Genomic DNA, 19662 nt, shown 5'->3' on the forward strand with positions numbered 1-19662 from the left:
TATTTCATTATTAGTATTAGGCCTAAAGGAGAGAAGTCGCTTGGCCAGGCTGAAAGTGAAATGCAAATGATCCATTAACTATAGAACAATGACGGTCTTTGTATTTTTTTTTAGGTCCAATGTATTTGTGTTTGTTCATACATTTAATATAAGTATTACTAAATGAAATTTGAAAAAAGGAATACATAAACATAAAATCTTACACTGAATAATATTCACTAATATCCCTACATTCTGACTATTATGGGCAATTTGAGTGAAGGGGTTTACAGTGTACTACTGGTGAGTGCAGATATGGTCCCTGGAGTGAGGGTGGACATTTAGTGGCCCTCTCTGCTCTACGCATACATTCTTTTTTTTTGCCAATTATATACACATATATATATATATATATATATATATATATATATATATATATATATATATATATATATATATATATATATATATATATATATATATATATATATATATATGTATATATATATATATATATGTATATATATATATATATATATATATATATATATATATATATATATATATATATATATATATATATATATATATATATATATAGAGATATGTTTTACCCCACCCAATTTTGTCATCATATCAATACGTTCCCCACACATTTCTATGTTGCCACTGCTGTTGTATCCTACTGGCTCAGCTGCCAGTGAGGAGCCCCCACCAGGAGAGATGTCATCTATGTCATAAAAATAGGGGTTTTATTGTTTTGACTAGTTTTTAAAAACAAACCTGAAATCAAAGGCAGTTTATAGGTGTATAATATGAACTAGAAAATAATAAACAAAATATTAAACTTGAAACAAGCTGTTCTAATGCAGCTGAGGTCAAATAACTACGAACATAATTCATACATTTAGGACAAACAACTGTAAACTGTTCTGGTACCCAACTTAAGCACGTAACATCCCTATTCTGGGCATGTGATAATAGGCAAACATTTGACTTTAGCAGATCTACAAGCAAACGGTGTGTTGTGAGCTTGTAGATCTGCTATTTTTGGTGAAGGATGAGGAAATGAGGGGGTCCAAGAAAGAACCCTGAGGGTCCCTGATCATAGCAGTTTACAGGGTTTAAATGGTTAACTGCAGGTACAAACTATGAAGGGAAAAAATAACTGAACTGAACAGACAAACACGACTCACCAGGACATGTATATGTTTATATAGCAGTACATCCATTCTATTTCAATCCTGCTTTGACCAATATAGACATGTAGCCAAGGTCATTCCTTACCCCTGCAGACCTAGAACATATCATCCATGCTTTTATCTCCTCCAGACTTGACTATTGTCATGCACTTTGCAAGAGATAACAAAAAGGGAGCAGATCAATTATCAAAAATTAAAAGTCACACATTTATACACTTGAACATATAACTCAAGCCCTGAACGGAAGTCTAATCATTTAAACTGTGTTGATCAAAAATGTCATGTCAAAGGTGTCAAAAACTAATTTAAGCTTTGTAGATGTGCTATTTTTTTTAAATCGTGAAAATATGTGCAAATCTTTAAATATATATTTTTTAAAGCGAACATTTGTAAACTATGTTGTTCCAGGGACCCCCAGATGCAAAGATTTGAGTTACAAATGTTTATATGTTTATATACAAATTATATATTCAAAGATTTGCACACATTTTCACAATAAAAAAAAAAAATCAGATCTACAAGCTTTGTAGATCTGATATTTTTGAATAGCCAAAGAAATCTAAAATGACACAGATGCGTTCCCGGATTGAATGGGTTAACTCCCTATGAGCCTGGCTGCTGTCTGAGATCCTCCAGCAGGACCTTAAGGATGGTTCCACAGTCTCAGCTTGTCACTAAGGGTTTGAAAAATGTTTTTTTTTTATTTCTTAATTTTTATCCCTCGATTTTGTAACCCTTTTTTCACCCGGTGCCAATTTGCTAAGTGATCCTGGGCACTACACTCCCCCCACCAGCCTAGGGAGGCCAGGGCCGAGCTCATGCCTCCTTCAATGCATGGGAGCCAACTGACCTTCTTGTCACCCGACAGGGGGGTGTTTCCCTGGAAGGATGTAGCGCGTGAAAGGAACACGTTATTCCAACCAGTTCCTTTCCCCTCCATCAGGCGCCCCGGCTGACCAGGGGGAGGCAGTATAGTGACCAGGATTACTACATGTTTTTGTGAGGGTATTAACTACCCTAGGAGACACGGGGAGAACATGCAAACTCCACACAGGGTTTGAAAAATGTTAATAACCTTCTTCAAACATTTTCAGGATCTTTTGAAAATAACAGATCTACAAGCTCACAACGCGTCGTTATACGACGCATTGTAACTTGCGAGCTTGCTGATCGGCCGATGTGCAGTATATGGTTAAAGTGGTTAAAATGATGTTGATGCCATATTATTAACTAATGTATCTAAGGACCCCTGGGGGTCCCCTGACCCCACTTTGAGAACCACTATGAGAACCACTCTCTTCGGGGACATAATGTCAGTCAGCACAGGGGTTACATACTATGTTGTGTCTGATGATGTAGGTAACTTTGTTTTCACATGTACTGTGAATAAAGTGCCTCATTAAATTAAAGAGCTAGATAAACTTTATGATTATATTGAGCGGTTTGATGTTGATCAGTATCAAAGTCTAACAACATCAAGTTGATATCAGGTCAACACAACACAATGACAGAGACGTTAGAGGTCAGGTGGTTTTAGTGTCTATTAAATATTGTACATAACTAGTATTATAATCTACAATAAACTGCAGAGAAACACTCACAATTAAAAAAACTGTTAAAATAAAAACAATTTATATTGAACATTTAACATGTTTTAGCTGCTTTATATGTAAGTACAGTGTATGATTTTTAGGGGTTAATTTGATCTTAACCTTATCAAAGTGGAATATACTCTACACATATGGCACATTCAAAATTAACACTGTTTTTGGCCAATTATTACGTGGCCAGAGCTCAGCTCTGGACCTGTTTTAAGATTCCCTTTATTTTAGTTCTTCTGCCACTTTTCACAGTTCTGGCTGAACTGTGCTGTCGCTTTTTACGAAACTCGGCCATATGGTAGATGGTCATGAAAAACTATCAAGAAATAATTCTCACAATCTTTCGTCCAAAGGTGGCGCTATAGCACTCAATTGAAAATGCCAACTTTGAACAGGTACAACTCATGCCCTGTTTGACTTTTCTGCTTTTTTGCAGTCAACATCTGTATTTTGGTGTGTCTGTGCTGTGGGTGTGTGTGGCTGTGTGCGCGAGTGCGTGTATGCGTGTCTCCCTGTAACTACCTCTCCTTATATGGTCATAGACACGGTGAGGGAAGTGTGTGTGCGTACGTGGGTTTGTGCGAGTTTGTGTGTGCGTGTGTGTATGTGTGTGTGTACGCCTACATGCGTGGCTATTTACAAATGTCTTGCGATGAAGTGTGTCCACATGAAAAATGGTTATAGATCAAAACAAAATGACAGATCGTGAAGAAACACTTTTTCCATTTAGAGAGGTTGAGGAGGAAGATTTTGAGGAAATAATTAATGAAAGTAATAGGGAATGTCAGGTAGAAAATCTCTATAGTAAGTATGAACACCTCAACTTCAACAGCTTTGACCACATTGAACACAAATCTTATGAGATTGATAATGACATAGATCCCGAAAACAATTTTTATAATAACTTAAATAATAATTGCCAGTACTACACTGATGACCAGTTCAAAGATCTAAAAATGGAGGACAATTTTTCGATTATACACTTTAACAGCAGAAGTCTAAACAAAAATTTCCAAAAAATAAGGGATTATCTGTGTCAGTTAAAAAAAATCAGCGTGGTCACCATATCTGAAACCTGGCTTGAAGATGAAAAAACTCACAGTGTCGAAATGGAAGGATACGAATTATTCACATCTCACAGGACAAATAAAATAGGAGGAGGTGTTGCTATATATGTAGACAAAGCATTAAGATCTAGTGTAGTAATGAAAACTAACATTGATAATATTCTTGAATCCATCACAGTCGAAATATTTGTTGAAAACTCGAAAAACATAGTAATCACTTGTGTATATAGAACGCCTGGATCCTGCCTTGACATTTTTAACTCCAAGCTTGACAGTATGTTTGGCAACAAAAAAAACAACAAGATAAATCTTTTGAGTGGTGACTACAATATTGACCTTCTTAATCCCCATGGAAACAATAAAACTAACAATTTCATTGACACCATGTTTACAAATAATCTATTCCCTGTTATAACAAAACCCAGCAGAATAACAATAGACACCGCTACACTGATTGACAACATATATACAAACACACTAGAAAGCCAAATAACAGCAGGACTATTAATAAATGATATAAGTGACCATCTCCCTGTCTTTGCTATTTTTCCACAACTCCTCAGGAAGGATAACAAACATACAAATCACACATTTACAATGACACGTCAAAGAACACCTGAAGCTATAAATGCCCTCAAGGCTGACCTCCAAAATCAGACTTGGAGTGAGGTCTATGCTGCAATAGAGCCCAATAAGTCCTATGAAGCCTTTTTGTCTGTATTAATGGATCTATATGACAAACATTGTCCCATGAAAAAAAACATCCACAAATACAAGCAAAAACAGGAAAAGCCATGGTTAACCAGAGGTATAAATAATGCATGTAAAAAGAAAAACTTACTTTACAAGAATTTTTTAAAGAATAGAAACAAGGATACAGAAAACAGATACAAGAAATATAAAAATAAACTAACTAATATAATAAGAACAAGTAAAAAATATTATTTTCATAAGTTACTGGAACAACAGAAAAATAACATTCAAGGAACCTGGAAAATACTAAACAGCTTAATTAAGAAAGGTAGTGGAAAAGCTGAGTACCCTAAGTTTTTTAAAAATGACAATAAAATAATGGAAAATCCAAGGGAAATTGCAAATGATTTCAATACGTTTTTTGTAAATGTAGGTCCTAATCTGGCAAAGGAGATTGAGGAGCCGAGAGATAAGAACGGTTTGGATGAAAGTCTTATTAAGTTAAATTCACATTCCATCTTCATCAGTAGTGTAAATGAATACGAAATATTACAAATTGTCAACAAATTCAAAAATAAAAAGTCGACTGACCATACAAATATTGACATGATGATAGTTAAAAACATAATTGAAACCATTGTAACTCCGTTTACCCATATCTGCAACCTATCATTCCAAACTGGTATTTTCCCAAATAAAATGAAAACGGCTAAAGTAATACCCATATTCAAAACCGGAGACAAACAGCAACTAACAAACTACAGACCGATCTCTCTCCTATCCCAATTTTCCAAAATCCTAGAAAAACTTTTTGTAGAAAGGCTTGATGACTTCATAGAAAAACACCACCTACTAAAGCACTCACCAATATGGATTCAGAGCCAAAATGGAGATAATTCTAAATGGAGATAGAAACAACGATACTAGTGATAGAAGATAATGTTATAATTCAAATTGTAAAAGGTACAAATTGATTACGTCTGAAAAGATAATGTAAATCAAAATGTTTTATTTTTATTTTTATTCCTTTCTTTCTTTTTGTTTCATCTGTTCTGAAATGTAATATTTGAAGTTTTGTGTTAGTTCATTTTCTTTTGTTTGCGCTTACGTTTTCTTTAAGCTATTATGATAATTTATTTCAAATGGTAATAAGGTGGGCAAAATAAGCTTCGGCTTCAGCCCATACCTTTTCGGCCAAATAGTCACCATGTTGACTAAGTTGTACTGTATGTTCAAATGTTTTGTTGTGAAAAGAAATCATGACCGAAATAAATAAACTAACTAACTAACTAACTAACTAACCTAGAGCCATGAAACTTGGATAAACATATGCAGTGGCGTGCACAGACATTTTGAGGGGCAGGTGCTCAAGTAAAAAAAAAAGGGCACCTTGCGCGGCGCGCGGAACCGCCAGCTTCCCTAGTAGTGTGAGAAGAAAATTGCAATGCACATTTTGGGGAATTGTTAATATATTAGAAGTTTTTAATCCAGAATTGATCGATGTCACCATGGGCTACATACTGTAAAAAAAAAAAAAAAAAAAATTAAACTTTTTTTTTTTTTTTCAAAAGGGCACTTCTGGTCAAGAGGGCAAAGGGCAGGTGCTCTAGCACCACCTAGAGTCTATCTGTGCAGGTCCCTGAACATATGTGTCTCCTCATGCTGAACAACTTTCACCCTCTGACTTTTGACCTCTGACCTTTAGATCTCCCACCATTTTGAATTATATGGTTATTGGCTCCTAACTTCTGCATTTTTTCACTTATGGAAAATCCGCTACTAATGTTTTGTCGGCAGAACTCCAAAGTTCATGTGTAAAGAATTTCGTGCAAATTACTCAAAAATTCCAGTTTTATGAAAATTATTCATCTGCCCCTAACACACATGCAGACTCACATTTCCTTGAAACTTTGCAGAAAGGTTGAGGGTCATTCCAAATATCACTGAAACCAATCTTACTCCAACTGGCCAAAGGGGGGCGCTATAGCAATTTTTTTTAAATGCAAACTTTAAACAGGCATAAGTCATGCCTCGTTTGGCCGAAAGTCGTGAAACTTGCTTACACTTGTGCCCTGACTCATGAGGAACACATGTATCACTTTGACCAGTAAACTCCGCCCTTAGATTGTCCGCAATTTTGAGCAGTTTGAAAAACACTTAAACCCAGGATTTTTCAGCTATTTGCGTGAAATGGTATCATCTGTCTGACCTCCGTTTACACTAAATCAGGTCTGTTGGTCCAATGGCTTCCTGCTTAAGTGTATGCCTCACAACCTCAAGATCACCGGTTCAAGCCTCACTTGGTGCAGACTTCATTTAAAGTGCATTGCAAACAACAAGACTGTATCAATGAATACATGTGCAATTATTAAAGATTGTCTGCCTGACAACCGCAAGGCCGCCAGTTCAAGGCTCACTTCAAGCGGACCTCATTTAAAGTGCAATGCAAACAACATGACTGTATCAATGAATTCATGTGCAATTGATAAAGATAACATGAAATGCTTATTTGAGAGTATGTTTTTTCAATGTATGACATACTTCATTCTGAAAATAGCCGATCTACAATCTCAAAACTTTTCAGATAGCAACGTGTTTCTGAGCTTGTAGATCGGCTGCTTTCACTGTTTTCGGTTGCGAGGAGACATACAATTTCTCTATTGGTAAAGGCTTTGTGAACGAGTGATCTTAGTGTTAGTGAAACAGGGGCTTGGTTCATGACAGAAGGCAAAAGTTTATGATCTTCAACAGACAACTTCAGCCTGGACGAAGCTATAGCACTACAGGTAGTGTCTCAGCCTGTGAGTCCGAAGGTTGAGAGTTTGATTCCTGTTAATGGCAATAGGTTGAGATATCCAATCAATCCATTCTTTTCCCATGTCTCTCTCTCTCTTCAATCTATTCCGTTTCCATCTCTCTCTCTTTTCAATCTATTCCGTTTCCATGTCTCTCTCTCTCTCTCTCTCTTCAATCTATTCCGTTTCCATGTCTCTCTCTATCTATCTCTCTCTCTCTCTCTTCAATCTATTCCGTTTCCATGTCTCTCTTGCTCTTCAATCTATTCCGTTTCCATGTCTCTCTCTCTCTTCAATCTATTCCGTTTCCATGTCTCTCTCTCTCTTCAATCTATTCCGTTTCCATGTCTCTCTCTCTCTTCAATCTATTCCGTTTCCATGTCTCTCTCTCTCTTCAATCTATTCCGTTTCCATGTCTCTCTCTCTCTTCAATCTATTCCGTTTCCATGTCTCTCTCTCTCTCTCTCTCTCTCTCTCTCTCTCTCTCTCTCTCTCTCTCTCTCTCTCTCTCTCTCTCTCTCTCTCTCTCTCTCTCTCTCTCTCTCTCTCTCTCTCTCTCTCTCTCTCTCTCTCTCCCTCCATTCACTGGCCCCGTATTATCGCTGCTTGCAGCTATATTTACATTTATTTTTCACCCCTTAGCTGTGTCACTATATCAGTTAACTTCCCCACACATGTCTGTGTTGCCCCTGCTTTTTATTGTATCCTACTGGCTCAAGTGCCTCTCCAGCCAGTGGGAGTCACTAGTGCAGTAAGCAACAAAGATCATCCTCCCTGCCTGGCTTCTCTCCTCTGAACTCGGTGTTCCTATAGACCAGTGGCTCTCAAGGTGGGGTCCGGGGACCCCCAGGGGTCCTCTAGGGGGTCCCCGGCAAAAATAGTTAAAACAGAAAAAAAAGAACTGAACTGAACGGACAAACACGACTCATCAGGACATACAATATTATGTTTATATAGCAGCACACCCATTCTATTTCAATCTTGCTTTGACCAATAGAGACAGCTAGCCAAGGTCATTCCTTACCCCTGCAGACCTAGAAAATATCATCCATGCTTTTATCTCCTCCATACTTGACTATTTTCATGCACTTTGCAAGAGATAATCAAAGGGGAGCAGGTCAATGATCAGAAATAAACTCCGGCAGGGTGATTAGACAACGACGATTTGATTGATTTTTAAAGTGATTTCATTGCTTAGAGTAGTTCATTTATGCCAGGTGCTTCCAGTGAAATATACAAAGCAACTGATACAAAAAGCTGGTGCCAGGCTTTTCACACACACTAAGAGAATTGAACACATTGCACCAGCCGTTGCTGCCCTTCACTGGTTACCTGTGAGTTTTAGAATAGATTTTTAAGATTTTATTGCTTGTTTTTAAAGCCCTGAATAGTCAGGCTCCTGCCTCTATCTGTGATCTTTTAACCCATTCAATCCGGGAACGCATCTGTGTCATTTTAGATTTCTTTGGCTATTCAAAAATAGCAGATATACAAGCTCATAGCTATGAGCTTGTAGATCTGCTATTTTGAGAAATCGTGAAAATAATGTGCAAATCTTTAAATATATATGTTTTAAACATTTGTAAAAGTATTTCTTCCAGAGACCCCCCAGATGCAAAGATTTGAGTTACAAATGTTCGCTTAAAAAATATATATATTCAAATATGCACACACTTTCACGATAAGAAATAAAAATAGCAGATCTACAAGCTCATAGCGCGGCACTCGGTGCCACGCTATGAGCTTGTACATCTGCTATTTTCTAATAGCCAAATAATTGTAAAATGACACAGATGCGTCCCTGGATTGAATGGGTTAACTCCCTATGAGCCTGGCTGCTGTCTGAGATCCTCCAACAGGACCTTAATGATGGTTCAAAAGTCTCAGCTTGTCACTAACGGTTTGAAAAATGTTAAAAATATTTTTTTCAGGATCTTTTGAAAATAACAGATCTACAAGCTCACAACGCGTTGCAACTTGTGAGCTTGTTGATCGGCCGATGTGCAGTATATGGTTAAAGTGGTTAAAATTATGTTGATGCCATATTAACTTATGTATCTAAGGACCCCGGACCCCACTTTGAGAACCACTATGAGAACCACTCTCTTCGGGGACATAATGTCAGTCACACAGGGGTTACATATTGTGTCTGATGATGAAGGTAACTTTGTGTTCACATGTACTGTGAATAAAGTGTGTCATTAAATTGCACAGCTAGATAAACTTTATGATTATATTGAGCTGTTTGATGTTGATCAGTATCAAAGTCTAACAACATCAGGATGATATCAGGAAGTGGTGGGAAAAGTACTCAAATGTTGTACTTAAGTAAAAGTATCAATACTGCAATGTAGAAGTAGCCTACTCTGCGGGGGTTAATCCCTGATGAACAGTGTATGATTTTTTGGGGTTAATGTTATCTTAACCTTATCAAAGTGGAACATACTCTATCAGTTAACTTCCCCACACATTTCTGTGTTGCCACTGCTGTTGTATCCTACTGGCTCAAGAGCCTCTCCAGCCAGTAGGAGTCACTAGTGCAGTAAGCAACAAAGATCATCCTCCCATCCTCTCTAGGGGCGGCCATAGCTGAGTGGTTAGTGAGCCCCGCCTAGGGAACCAGCTGGCCCTGGTTGCCCCAGGTTCGACTCCAGGCTATCCCAACATATGTGCCGATGATATGAAATTTGTTCCTGAGCAAGACTCTTAACCCCAATTGCTCACAGGTTCTCATTGGAAACAAGACCGCAAGGACTTTCATGAACGACCTGTTAAAAGGAATTATCCTTATCCCTGCCTGGCTTCTCTCCTCTGAACTCGGCCAACTGTGTTCCTATAGACCAGTGTCTCAAGGTGGGGTCCGGGGTCCTCAAGAAGGTTCCAGGGGGTCCCCGGCAAAAACAAAACCTTAATACGGAATCAGTCAGTTTAACCACTTTATCCCTATATGTATCAGCTATTTTCACAAAATCTTGAAAAAATGTATTTATCTAATACATATTTTAAACAGCTAACAGTAAAGTTCTCAACGTAACGGGCCTGAAAATTAAGGCCCGGCCCGAAATAATTACCATAAGTTTAGGCCCTGTGATTGCCTGAAAAAAATAATAAGAAGATCGCCAGTAGGCACTAGTGGCTCAAATTATGTGAGTGAATTATTCAATGGCAACGTCACATGACTTGTAGCCCTCACATGCAAAGTCGCACACAAAATGAAGTTAAATCCACGTCTTCACATCTTACTCTGCCTCTCCCCCTGACTGTCTCACTTCTCGCTGGCTGCTGCTGCCTGTAATTTATACTTCGACAGTACAATGGTCGTGCACCAAACACAGCAGCAGATCTACAAACACACAACGCATGGCATCCATGTTGTATTCTGGGCTTGCATATCTGCTATGTTCAGTGCACAGCCAAGTGACAAAGTACAAATCAGGCTTTTGTCTGCCTCAGTGTCTGTCGTCTGTCTGATTTATGACTCAAATAAATAAAGATCTTCAACTTTACAACGCATTAAATTGTTATGCATTGTGAGCTTCATTGAGTTTATAGATCAAATGGCTATTCAGTGCACAATACCAGCTTGAAATTAAGAATAAATCAGGCAACAAGCCGGCTTAGCGGCAGAAGCAACTTTTCTCTGCTGCGTGCACATAGAAGCCTCTCCATTAAAAACCCAATCATCGGCAGTAACTCAGCTCAGCACCACATGGACAGCACTGCTGTTCATAATTAATAAATACACACAAAGACAGAACAGAATTATGAATAATATTCATAATAATATTTGAACCTGACCCTAAAATATTCAATAATAATAATTACAATATATATATTATATATATATTGTTATTATTATTATTATTGCATATTTTAGGGTCAGGTTCGGGCAGAAATTTGAGAACGCTAAACTGATGATGTAGGTAACTTGTTTTCAGATAATGTCTCATAGTAAGATTAAAGTGCATCATAAAATTGTACAGCTAACTAAATGTTAAACTTTATGATTATATTGAGCTGCTTAAACATGTTCAGTATCAAAGTCTAACAACATCATTCAGGATCATATCAGGTCAACACAATGACACAGACATTAGAGGTCAGGTGGTAAATGTTTTTTTTTTTCAATGTGGAATATATTTTCTAAAACCATACATGGGCAACTGGCGGCCCGGGGGCCACATGCAGAGGACTGCCCATAAGTCTGACATCCCATTACTCCGACTACGTGGCTTCCGTGTGCGGTTAGGGAATGGTTTGGGTTGGACTTCAGTGCTAAGCCTTTTTTAGAAAGGGCATCCTTTCCGAAAAAGGCAGAGCAAGGAATTTTTTGCTCTCGCCATCTTGTTTTTGAAAGAAAGTCTTTTTGGGATCCTGTTACTCTTTAATTTTAAGGTCCTTGTACTTTTACATTCTGTTTACTAAGTCTTTAATCTAAATTCTAAATCTTAGCCCTAAGTTCTTTTTGGCTGTTTCGCCTTTCCTAAGAAAGGATTCCCCATTAGGGTTAACCATTTTCCCTTTCTTCAAGGTTTAGGTTTTTAGGTATGTTTACAAACTATAAATAAAATTGCCAGTGAACTTTGTGAGGAATGTTCACTGGGGACTGTGCATGGCAGGTACGTCCAGTCATCCTGAGTCCCACCTTAGTTGGACCGCATACCAAAAATCATCCATAGTCTCATTATAAGAATATTCAGGTGGTAAATGTTTTTTTTTTTTCAATGTGGAATATATTTTCTAAAACCATACATGGGCAACTGGCGGCCCGGGGGCCACATGCAGGGGACTGCCCATAAGTCTGACATCCCATTACTCCGACTACGTGGCTTCCGTGTGCGGTTAGGGTTAGGGTTAGGGTTAGGGTTAGGTATAGGGTTAGTAAACCGTCGGAACAATGCGCCGTCGGTCGGAACAATGACACAGCACCCACATGCAGACATGCTTAACATAATGCTGCCCACGAGTCAATATCCAAATACTGATATATCATTGAATTCAGCTGTTTCAATTCCAAGTTTGCAAGTTTACTAAATGCATTTGGAATTTGAAATAAATAAATACATTTGACATTTTGAGTAATGGGGTTTACAGTGTACTACTTGTGAGAGTGCATATACAAAATATGTTCCCTGGAGTGAGGGTAGGACATTTAGTGGTCCTCTCCATCGTCAAAGTTTGCCCTCCTCTGCTCTACACTCATACATTCACACTTTCTTAACCCATTGTTTTATTTTTATTTTAAAAAATGTTTTTTGGGGGGGGGTTATTTTTTTTATACCCCACCCAATTTTGGCATAATGTCAATACATTCTCCACACATTTCTGCGTTGCATTGCTGTTGTATCCTACTGGCTCGCCTGCCAATGAGGAGCCCCCACCAGGAGGACGTAGCACCAGACAAACCCTGTTCTACACTGCTTAGCCTACGGCCATTACATTACATTACATTACATTACAGTCATTTAGCAGACGCTTTTATCCAAAGCGACTTACAATAAGTGCATTCAACATAGGTAGGGAACGAAAACTACTAATCACCAGAAGCATTAAGTGCATTCTCTTCTAAAACAAGCAACCAAGAGTATACCTAGCGCTAAAGTAAAAGTGCATTATATCAGCTACATACTTTCATAAACAGATGAGACAACAATAGGAAAATCAAATGAGCAAGAGCTAAAACAAATAAGTGTATTGAATAAACAAGATCCAATAAAACCATAAAACAAGAGTTTGTACAACTAGTTAACAACAAGTAGGCAAGGCGAAGAGGAAGGGTAGAGTGTTTCCTGAAGAGGTGGGTTTTCAGCCTGCGAAAGATGGGCAGTTCATTCCACCACTGTGGAGCCAGAACAGAAAAAAGTCGTGACCGTGTAGATCGGTCAGAAGGACCCTTGAGCGACGAGGCAATCAGTCGCACCGAGGTGGCCGACCGAAGTGGTCGGGCAGGGGTGTAAGCATCGACCATAGCCTGGAGGTAAGAAGGAGCTGTTCCTTTCACTGCCATGCCATGTTGTAAAAATAGGGGTTTTATTGTTTTGATAAGTTTCAAAAACAAAACAAACTGGCAAACACAGGCAATTTATAGATGGATAAACTAAATATCAATAAATATTAATACTCAATATAAAGGGACCTGAATCCCAGTTAAGGTTAAAAACTACTGTAGATTAAAAACGTGGCAGACTAGTAAGCAACACAGCTGCACCAAACTAACTAATAATAAGTATGTTAGATTTTCATGGGTGTGTCCAGAGAGTCAAGGGCATGCCAATGTGCAAGCATGATAGACATTATTTACACACCAAAATCTAACACACCCATTATTAATTTGATTAGCTGCAGCTGTTTGCTTACATCACTGTGCTATAAGGTCAGTGTTATGCAGCCTGCCATGTTTTTACCCTGCTGTAGTTTTTAACCTGAAGTGGAAAACAAACAACAAAATCAGCCTCATTCATGCCCCTTCAACAAGCTGTTGGTCAAATAATTAAGAACAGAATTCATAATATGAGATTAGGAGTCAGGAGGAAAAACAACTGAGCTGTTCTGCTATCCAACTTAACCACATAGGCATAGCATTCCTATTCTGGGCATGTGATAAATGAACATATATGCTATAGCAGATCTACAAGCTCACAAGCCCATGTTGTGACACACCAGGACATGCATGCTTATAGCGGGGAAAACATTCTACAACACACCAGGACATAATGTTAGCAGTGAACTCCTTCTACAACACACTAGAGACATAATGTTTTATACAGCAGTTCACCCATTCTATTTTAATCCTGCTTTGCTCAATTGAGACAGCTAGCCAAGGCCAGGCCATTCCCCCTGCAGACCTAGAAAAGCTAGAAAAGCTCATCCATGCTTTTATCTCCTCCAGACTTGACTATTGTCATGCACTTTATTCGGGTATCAGCAAGTGAAATATACAAAGACTAAAACTGATCCAAAACGCTGCTGCCAGGCTTTTGACACACACTAACAGAATTAAACCATCCCTTCACTGGTTACCTGTGAGTTGTAGAACAGATTTTTAAGATTTAACTTTTTGTTTTTAAATCCCTGAATGGTCAGGCTCTTGCCTCTATCTGTGATCGTTTAACTCCATGTGACGCAGGGACGCAGCACGCACGCACGCCACACACACACGCACACACGTGCGCACACACACACACACACACACACACACACACACACACACACACACACACACACACACACACACACACACACACACACACACACACACACACACACACACACACACACACACACACACACACACACACACACACGGGTGCTGCTCTGGTTATTAGATGACATGTTTTGAGTGAAAAGAAAACATGAATAGTCAGACCTGTGATCAGTAGAGTGGTGTCCATCTTTGAAGTCAATCTGTCCATCCTTGGAGTGGTCACTCTTCATGGAGACACAGCTGGGTACAGGAGACTCTGGTCTCTGCTGATGAACCCTGACAGGATGATAACGAAGATGAAACATTATATTTATGGTCAACTAGTTACAGTTGTTGGTAGACATCGAAATATGGATCCAGTTATATTTCAATATACTGTAGAATACACAACATGTACAGTAGGTTGTTAAATACATTATCATTAGCCATATTTGATTTCAGACGTACTGTCGCACACAGATTTCTACCAAACTAAATGTTATACCATTTTAGATTTTCTTCTAAACACAGTTTTCACTACTGCTACAGATTTGGTGTGGAGGGGGAAAATGAGGGGGTCAAGGACAGACCCCTATGGGTCCCTGGTCCTAGAAGTATACAGGGTTTAAGTGGTTAACTGAAGGTTTTTACAATCGTACAGCTAAAGGTTACACTTTATGATTTTGTGAGTCTTTTAAACAGTGGAGGTATTGTTCAGTATCAAAGTCTAACAACATCATTCAGGATCATATCAGGTCAACACAACACAAAGACAGACACATAGAGGTCAGGTGGTTCTAGTGTCTATTAAATGTTGTACATTAACTACTATAATCTACAGTAAACTGCAGTGAAAAACACTCCCTGTCCTTTTAGACATGTTTGCAACCTGTTAGAATAAATATGCATTTATAATGAACATTTAACATATTTTAGCTGCTTCATATTTATGTACAGTGTATGATTTTTTTGTTATTTAATATATTATTATTCTAAAAAATGGGGGGGGGGGGGGGGGGGGGGGGGAATTGTATCTAACCTTATCAATGTGGAATGTAATGTACTGTATACATATGGCACTTTCAAACTTTCTAAACCCACTGTTTTTGGCCAATTGTTTCTTTTCTTTTACTCCTTAGTTTTGTCACTATATCAACTAACTTAATTTATATTGAACATTTAACATGTTTTAGCTGCTCCACATTTATGTGTGATTTGAAAAAAATTATCTTGAATCAAATGTGTTAATATCTCTACATTGTGACTATTATGGGCGACTTGAATGATGGGGTTTACAGTGAGTGTACTACTGGTGACAGTGAACATATACACAATGTGGTCCCTGGAGGGAGGGTGGACATTTAGTGGCCTTCTCCATCATCAAAGTTTGCCCTCTGCTCTACGCATACATTCACACTTTCTTAACCCACTGTTTTTATTTTTGGCCAATATTTATTTTTACTCTTAAAAAAATAAATCACCCATTTTTGTCATTATGTCAATACATTCCTCACACATTTCTATGTTGCCACTGCTGTTGTATCCTATTGGCTCACCTGCCAGTGAGGAGCCCCCACCAGGAGGACAATTAAAAAACAAAACAAACTAGAAAACAAAAGCAGTTTATAGGTGTATAATAAAAACTAAATAACAGTCAATACAAATGTTCATCTTAAAACAAGCCGTTCAAATGCAGCGGAGGTCAAATAACTAAGAACATAATTCATACAATTAAAGATTATTAGTCAGGACAAAGAAACAACTGCAGTGTTCTGCTACCCAACTTAACCACATACAGTAGCATCCCTATTCTGAACATGTTATAATAGGTGAACATTCGGCTATAGCAGATCTGCTGTTTTCACCGAAGAGATTTGGTGTGGAGGGACAACATGAGGGGGTCAAGGACAGACCCCTGGGGGTCCTCAGTCATACCAGTATATAGGGTTTAAATGGTTAACGGAGGTCACAAACTAAGGACAGAAAAATAACTGAAGTGAACTAAACTGACATACACAACACACCAGTACATGTTTATATAGCAGTGAAGTGAACCCATTCTACAACACACCAGGACATACAGTGTATGTTTAGCTGTGAACCCATTCTAAAACACACCAGGAACACACTGTATACATTCTTCACTTTCTACCAAGGACCAAGGACATATTACCAAGGAAATATTATGATTATATAGCAGTACACCCATTCTATTTTTATCCTGCTTTGCTCAAAGGAGACAGCTAGCCAAGGTCAGACCATTCCTTATCACCCATGTTATTATCTCCTCCAGACTTGACTATTGTCCTGCACTTTATTCTGGTATCAACAAGTGACATACACAGTGCAACTGATACAAACGCTGCTGCCAGACTTTTGACACACACTAAGATAATTGAACACAGTACACCAGTCCTTGCTGCCCTTCACTGGTTACCTGTGAGTTTTAGAATAGATTAAACAAATTGTACTGCTTGTTTTTAAAGCCCTGAATGGTCAGGTTCTTGGCATATTTGTGATCTTTTAAATCCCTATGAGTCTAGTGGCCGCTGTCTGAGATCCTCCAGCAGGCCCTACTGATGGTTCCAAAGTCTCAGCTTGTCACTAAGGGTGACCAGGTGTTTGCTGTGCGGTCCCCTCGGCTGTGGAACTCCCTGTCTGGTGATCTCAGGCAGAAGTCCTCTTTTACATCTCTCCTTAAAACTAATTTCTATCGTACAGCTTTTTCTTAATTGATGACTTGTTGTAACTTTTATTGTTTATCTTAACCTGGGATTTTACTCACTTTTATTATCTGCTTTACTGTAAAGCACTTTTTAACTTGTTTCTGGAAGGTGCTATAAATACAATTTTCTTATTCTTATTATTCTCATTATTAGTATTATTGTTGGTTCTCAAACCTTTTCATCTCAAGGATCCACAATTTAATATGTATTTGGCCATGAACCCCCATCTGAAAAGATGATGTGCCAGCCCATACAATATTTGTGTTGTTATGCAAAAATGTTAATAAAAAAACATGTTTATTTTTATAAATCGGTTTAAAACATTTTCATGATCTTTTGAAAACAGTAGATCGGTTGATGTACAGTATATATATGGTTAAAGTGGTTACAACGATTATGATTCATATTCATTAATTTCGCTAAGCATCCCCTGGAACCCCCTCAAGGACCCCTGGGGACCCCCACTTTGAGAACTCCTGTCTTAGGGGAACATAATGTCAGTCAGCACATTAGTTACATATGCTGTGTCTGATGATGTAAGTAACGTTGTTTTCAGATGTACTACTGTAATGTCTCAGTAAGAATAAAGTGATTCATTAAATTACACAGCTAGACTTTATGATTATATGAGCTGTTTAAACATTCAGTTCAGTATCAAAGTCTAACAACATCAGGATGATATCAGGCCAACACAACACAATGACAGAGACATTAGAGGTCAGGTGGTTTTAGTGTCTATTAAATGTTGTACATACTAGTGTTACATACTAGAGTTATAATCTACAATAAAGTGCAGAGAAACACTCCCCCTGTCCTCTTTAGACATGTTTACAAACTATTACAATACACATTTTTATTGAACATTTAACATGTTTTAGCTGCTTCATATGTATGTACAGTGTATGATTTTTGTGGGGTTAAGTTTATGTTAACCAAATCAATGTGGAATATACTCTACACATATGATATGGCACATTCAAACTTAACACTGTTTTTGGCCAATTATTAGATTTTATTTTTTACTCCTTAGTTGTGTCACTATATATCAGTTAACTTCCCCACACATTTCTGTGTTGCCACTGCTGTTGTATCCTACTGGCTCAAGTGCCTCTCCAGCCAGTGGGAGTCACTAGTGCAGTAAGCACCAAAGATCACCCTCCCTGCCTGGTGCTCAAGGTGGGGTCCGGGGACCCCCCAGGGGTCCTCAAGGGGGTTCCAGGGGGTCCCCGGGCAAAAATTGTTAGTGCGGCATCAGTCAGTTTAACCACTTTATCCCTATATGCATCAGCTATTTTCACAAAATCATGAAAATGTTTTAATATTTTTGAAACATTTTAACAACACAAATCTTGTATCAAGTCCCTGGCACAACATATTTTCAGATGGGGGTCTGTGGTCAAATGCGTATTAATTTGTGGGTCCTTGACATGAAAAAGTTTAAGATCTAACATTTAATGTTAGTCCTTGTTTCAATAGGTCATGCAATGCGATGCGAGAGAGCAGACTAGACAACACCAACTGCTGAATAGCTGCCCTCCGTACCCTCCTGTCTAGCATCAGGGTCTTGAGATCTGCAGAGTTGTTATCTCCGCTGTCCACTAACAACACTGCAGAGCTCGAGACCCTGATGCTAGACAAGAGGTCAAATCATTTAACTACATATTGAAAACATGTCTCCATTGACATGTATTATTTTTACTGGTGGGGCTACATGTGCTGTTTAACCCATTAAGACCGGGAACACATCTGTGTAAGCACTTAAACCATTATTTAACACTTTGGCTATTCAAAAGTAACAGATTTACAAGCTCATAGCGCGGCACCGAGTGCCGCGCTATGAGCTTGTAGATCTGCTATTTTTGAAAAATCTTAAAAATGTGTACAAAACTTTGAATATATATATTTTCAAAGCGAACATTTGTAACTCAAATCTTTTCTTCTGGGGGGACTAAACATTTTGAGATCCGCGGCCAAATACATATAATTTTGGGGGTCCAAATACAAAATACAAAATGAATAATAATAATAACACAAATTGAATTAATAATTAATTAAATTATTATTTTTTCTTTTTTTTTAGTATGTGTCTCCAACCCCTGATTCAGAAACAGAGACAACAGGCTCATTTAAGATGCTGCACTGATAACAGGTACATCAGCGAACAGTAGCTTCAAATATACTTTAGTTTTATAACTGTAGACTAATTACTTTGTAGCAAACACTTATTTTATTATCACTTTATTTCATGGTCCACTTACCCAGTTGTTGGTTGACTAGGATCCATGCTGCTTACTGGGATCTTGTACTTTATAGATCACTCTGGATGACAGCGTCTGTTGAATGACAACATTGTTAATAGTAGTAAATGTAATAATAGACTGTAGTAGATTGTCATGTAAATAGTTACGTTGCAATA

The 19662-nt window shown here is 38.1% G+C and overlaps 1 protein-coding gene across 3 annotated transcripts in view; it reads right to left on the reverse strand.

Moving 5' to 3' along the window:
- Positions 1–19662, reverse strand: part of LOC308080976 (uncharacterized protein) — a 1029623-nt gene that overhangs the window by 183837 nt on the left and 826124 nt on the right. Inside the window, exon 13 of one of the 3 annotated variants that reach the window (XM_080457385.1) lies at positions 14704–14817. The exons of the other annotated variants lie outside the window; for them this stretch is intronic. Coding sequence (XP_080313511.1) covers positions 14704–14817 — 114 coding nt within the window. The remainder of the gene's footprint in view (positions 1–14703; positions 14818–19662) is intronic. 3 annotated transcript variants of the gene reach the window in all.

This window comes from Gymnoscopelus braueri (assembly GCF_963280865.1).
Source record: "Gymnoscopelus braueri genome assembly, contig: SUPER_24_unloc_1, whole genome shotgun sequence".
NCBI classification, from domain to species: domain Eukaryota; kingdom Metazoa; phylum Chordata; class Actinopteri; order Myctophiformes; family Myctophidae; genus Gymnoscopelus; species Gymnoscopelus braueri.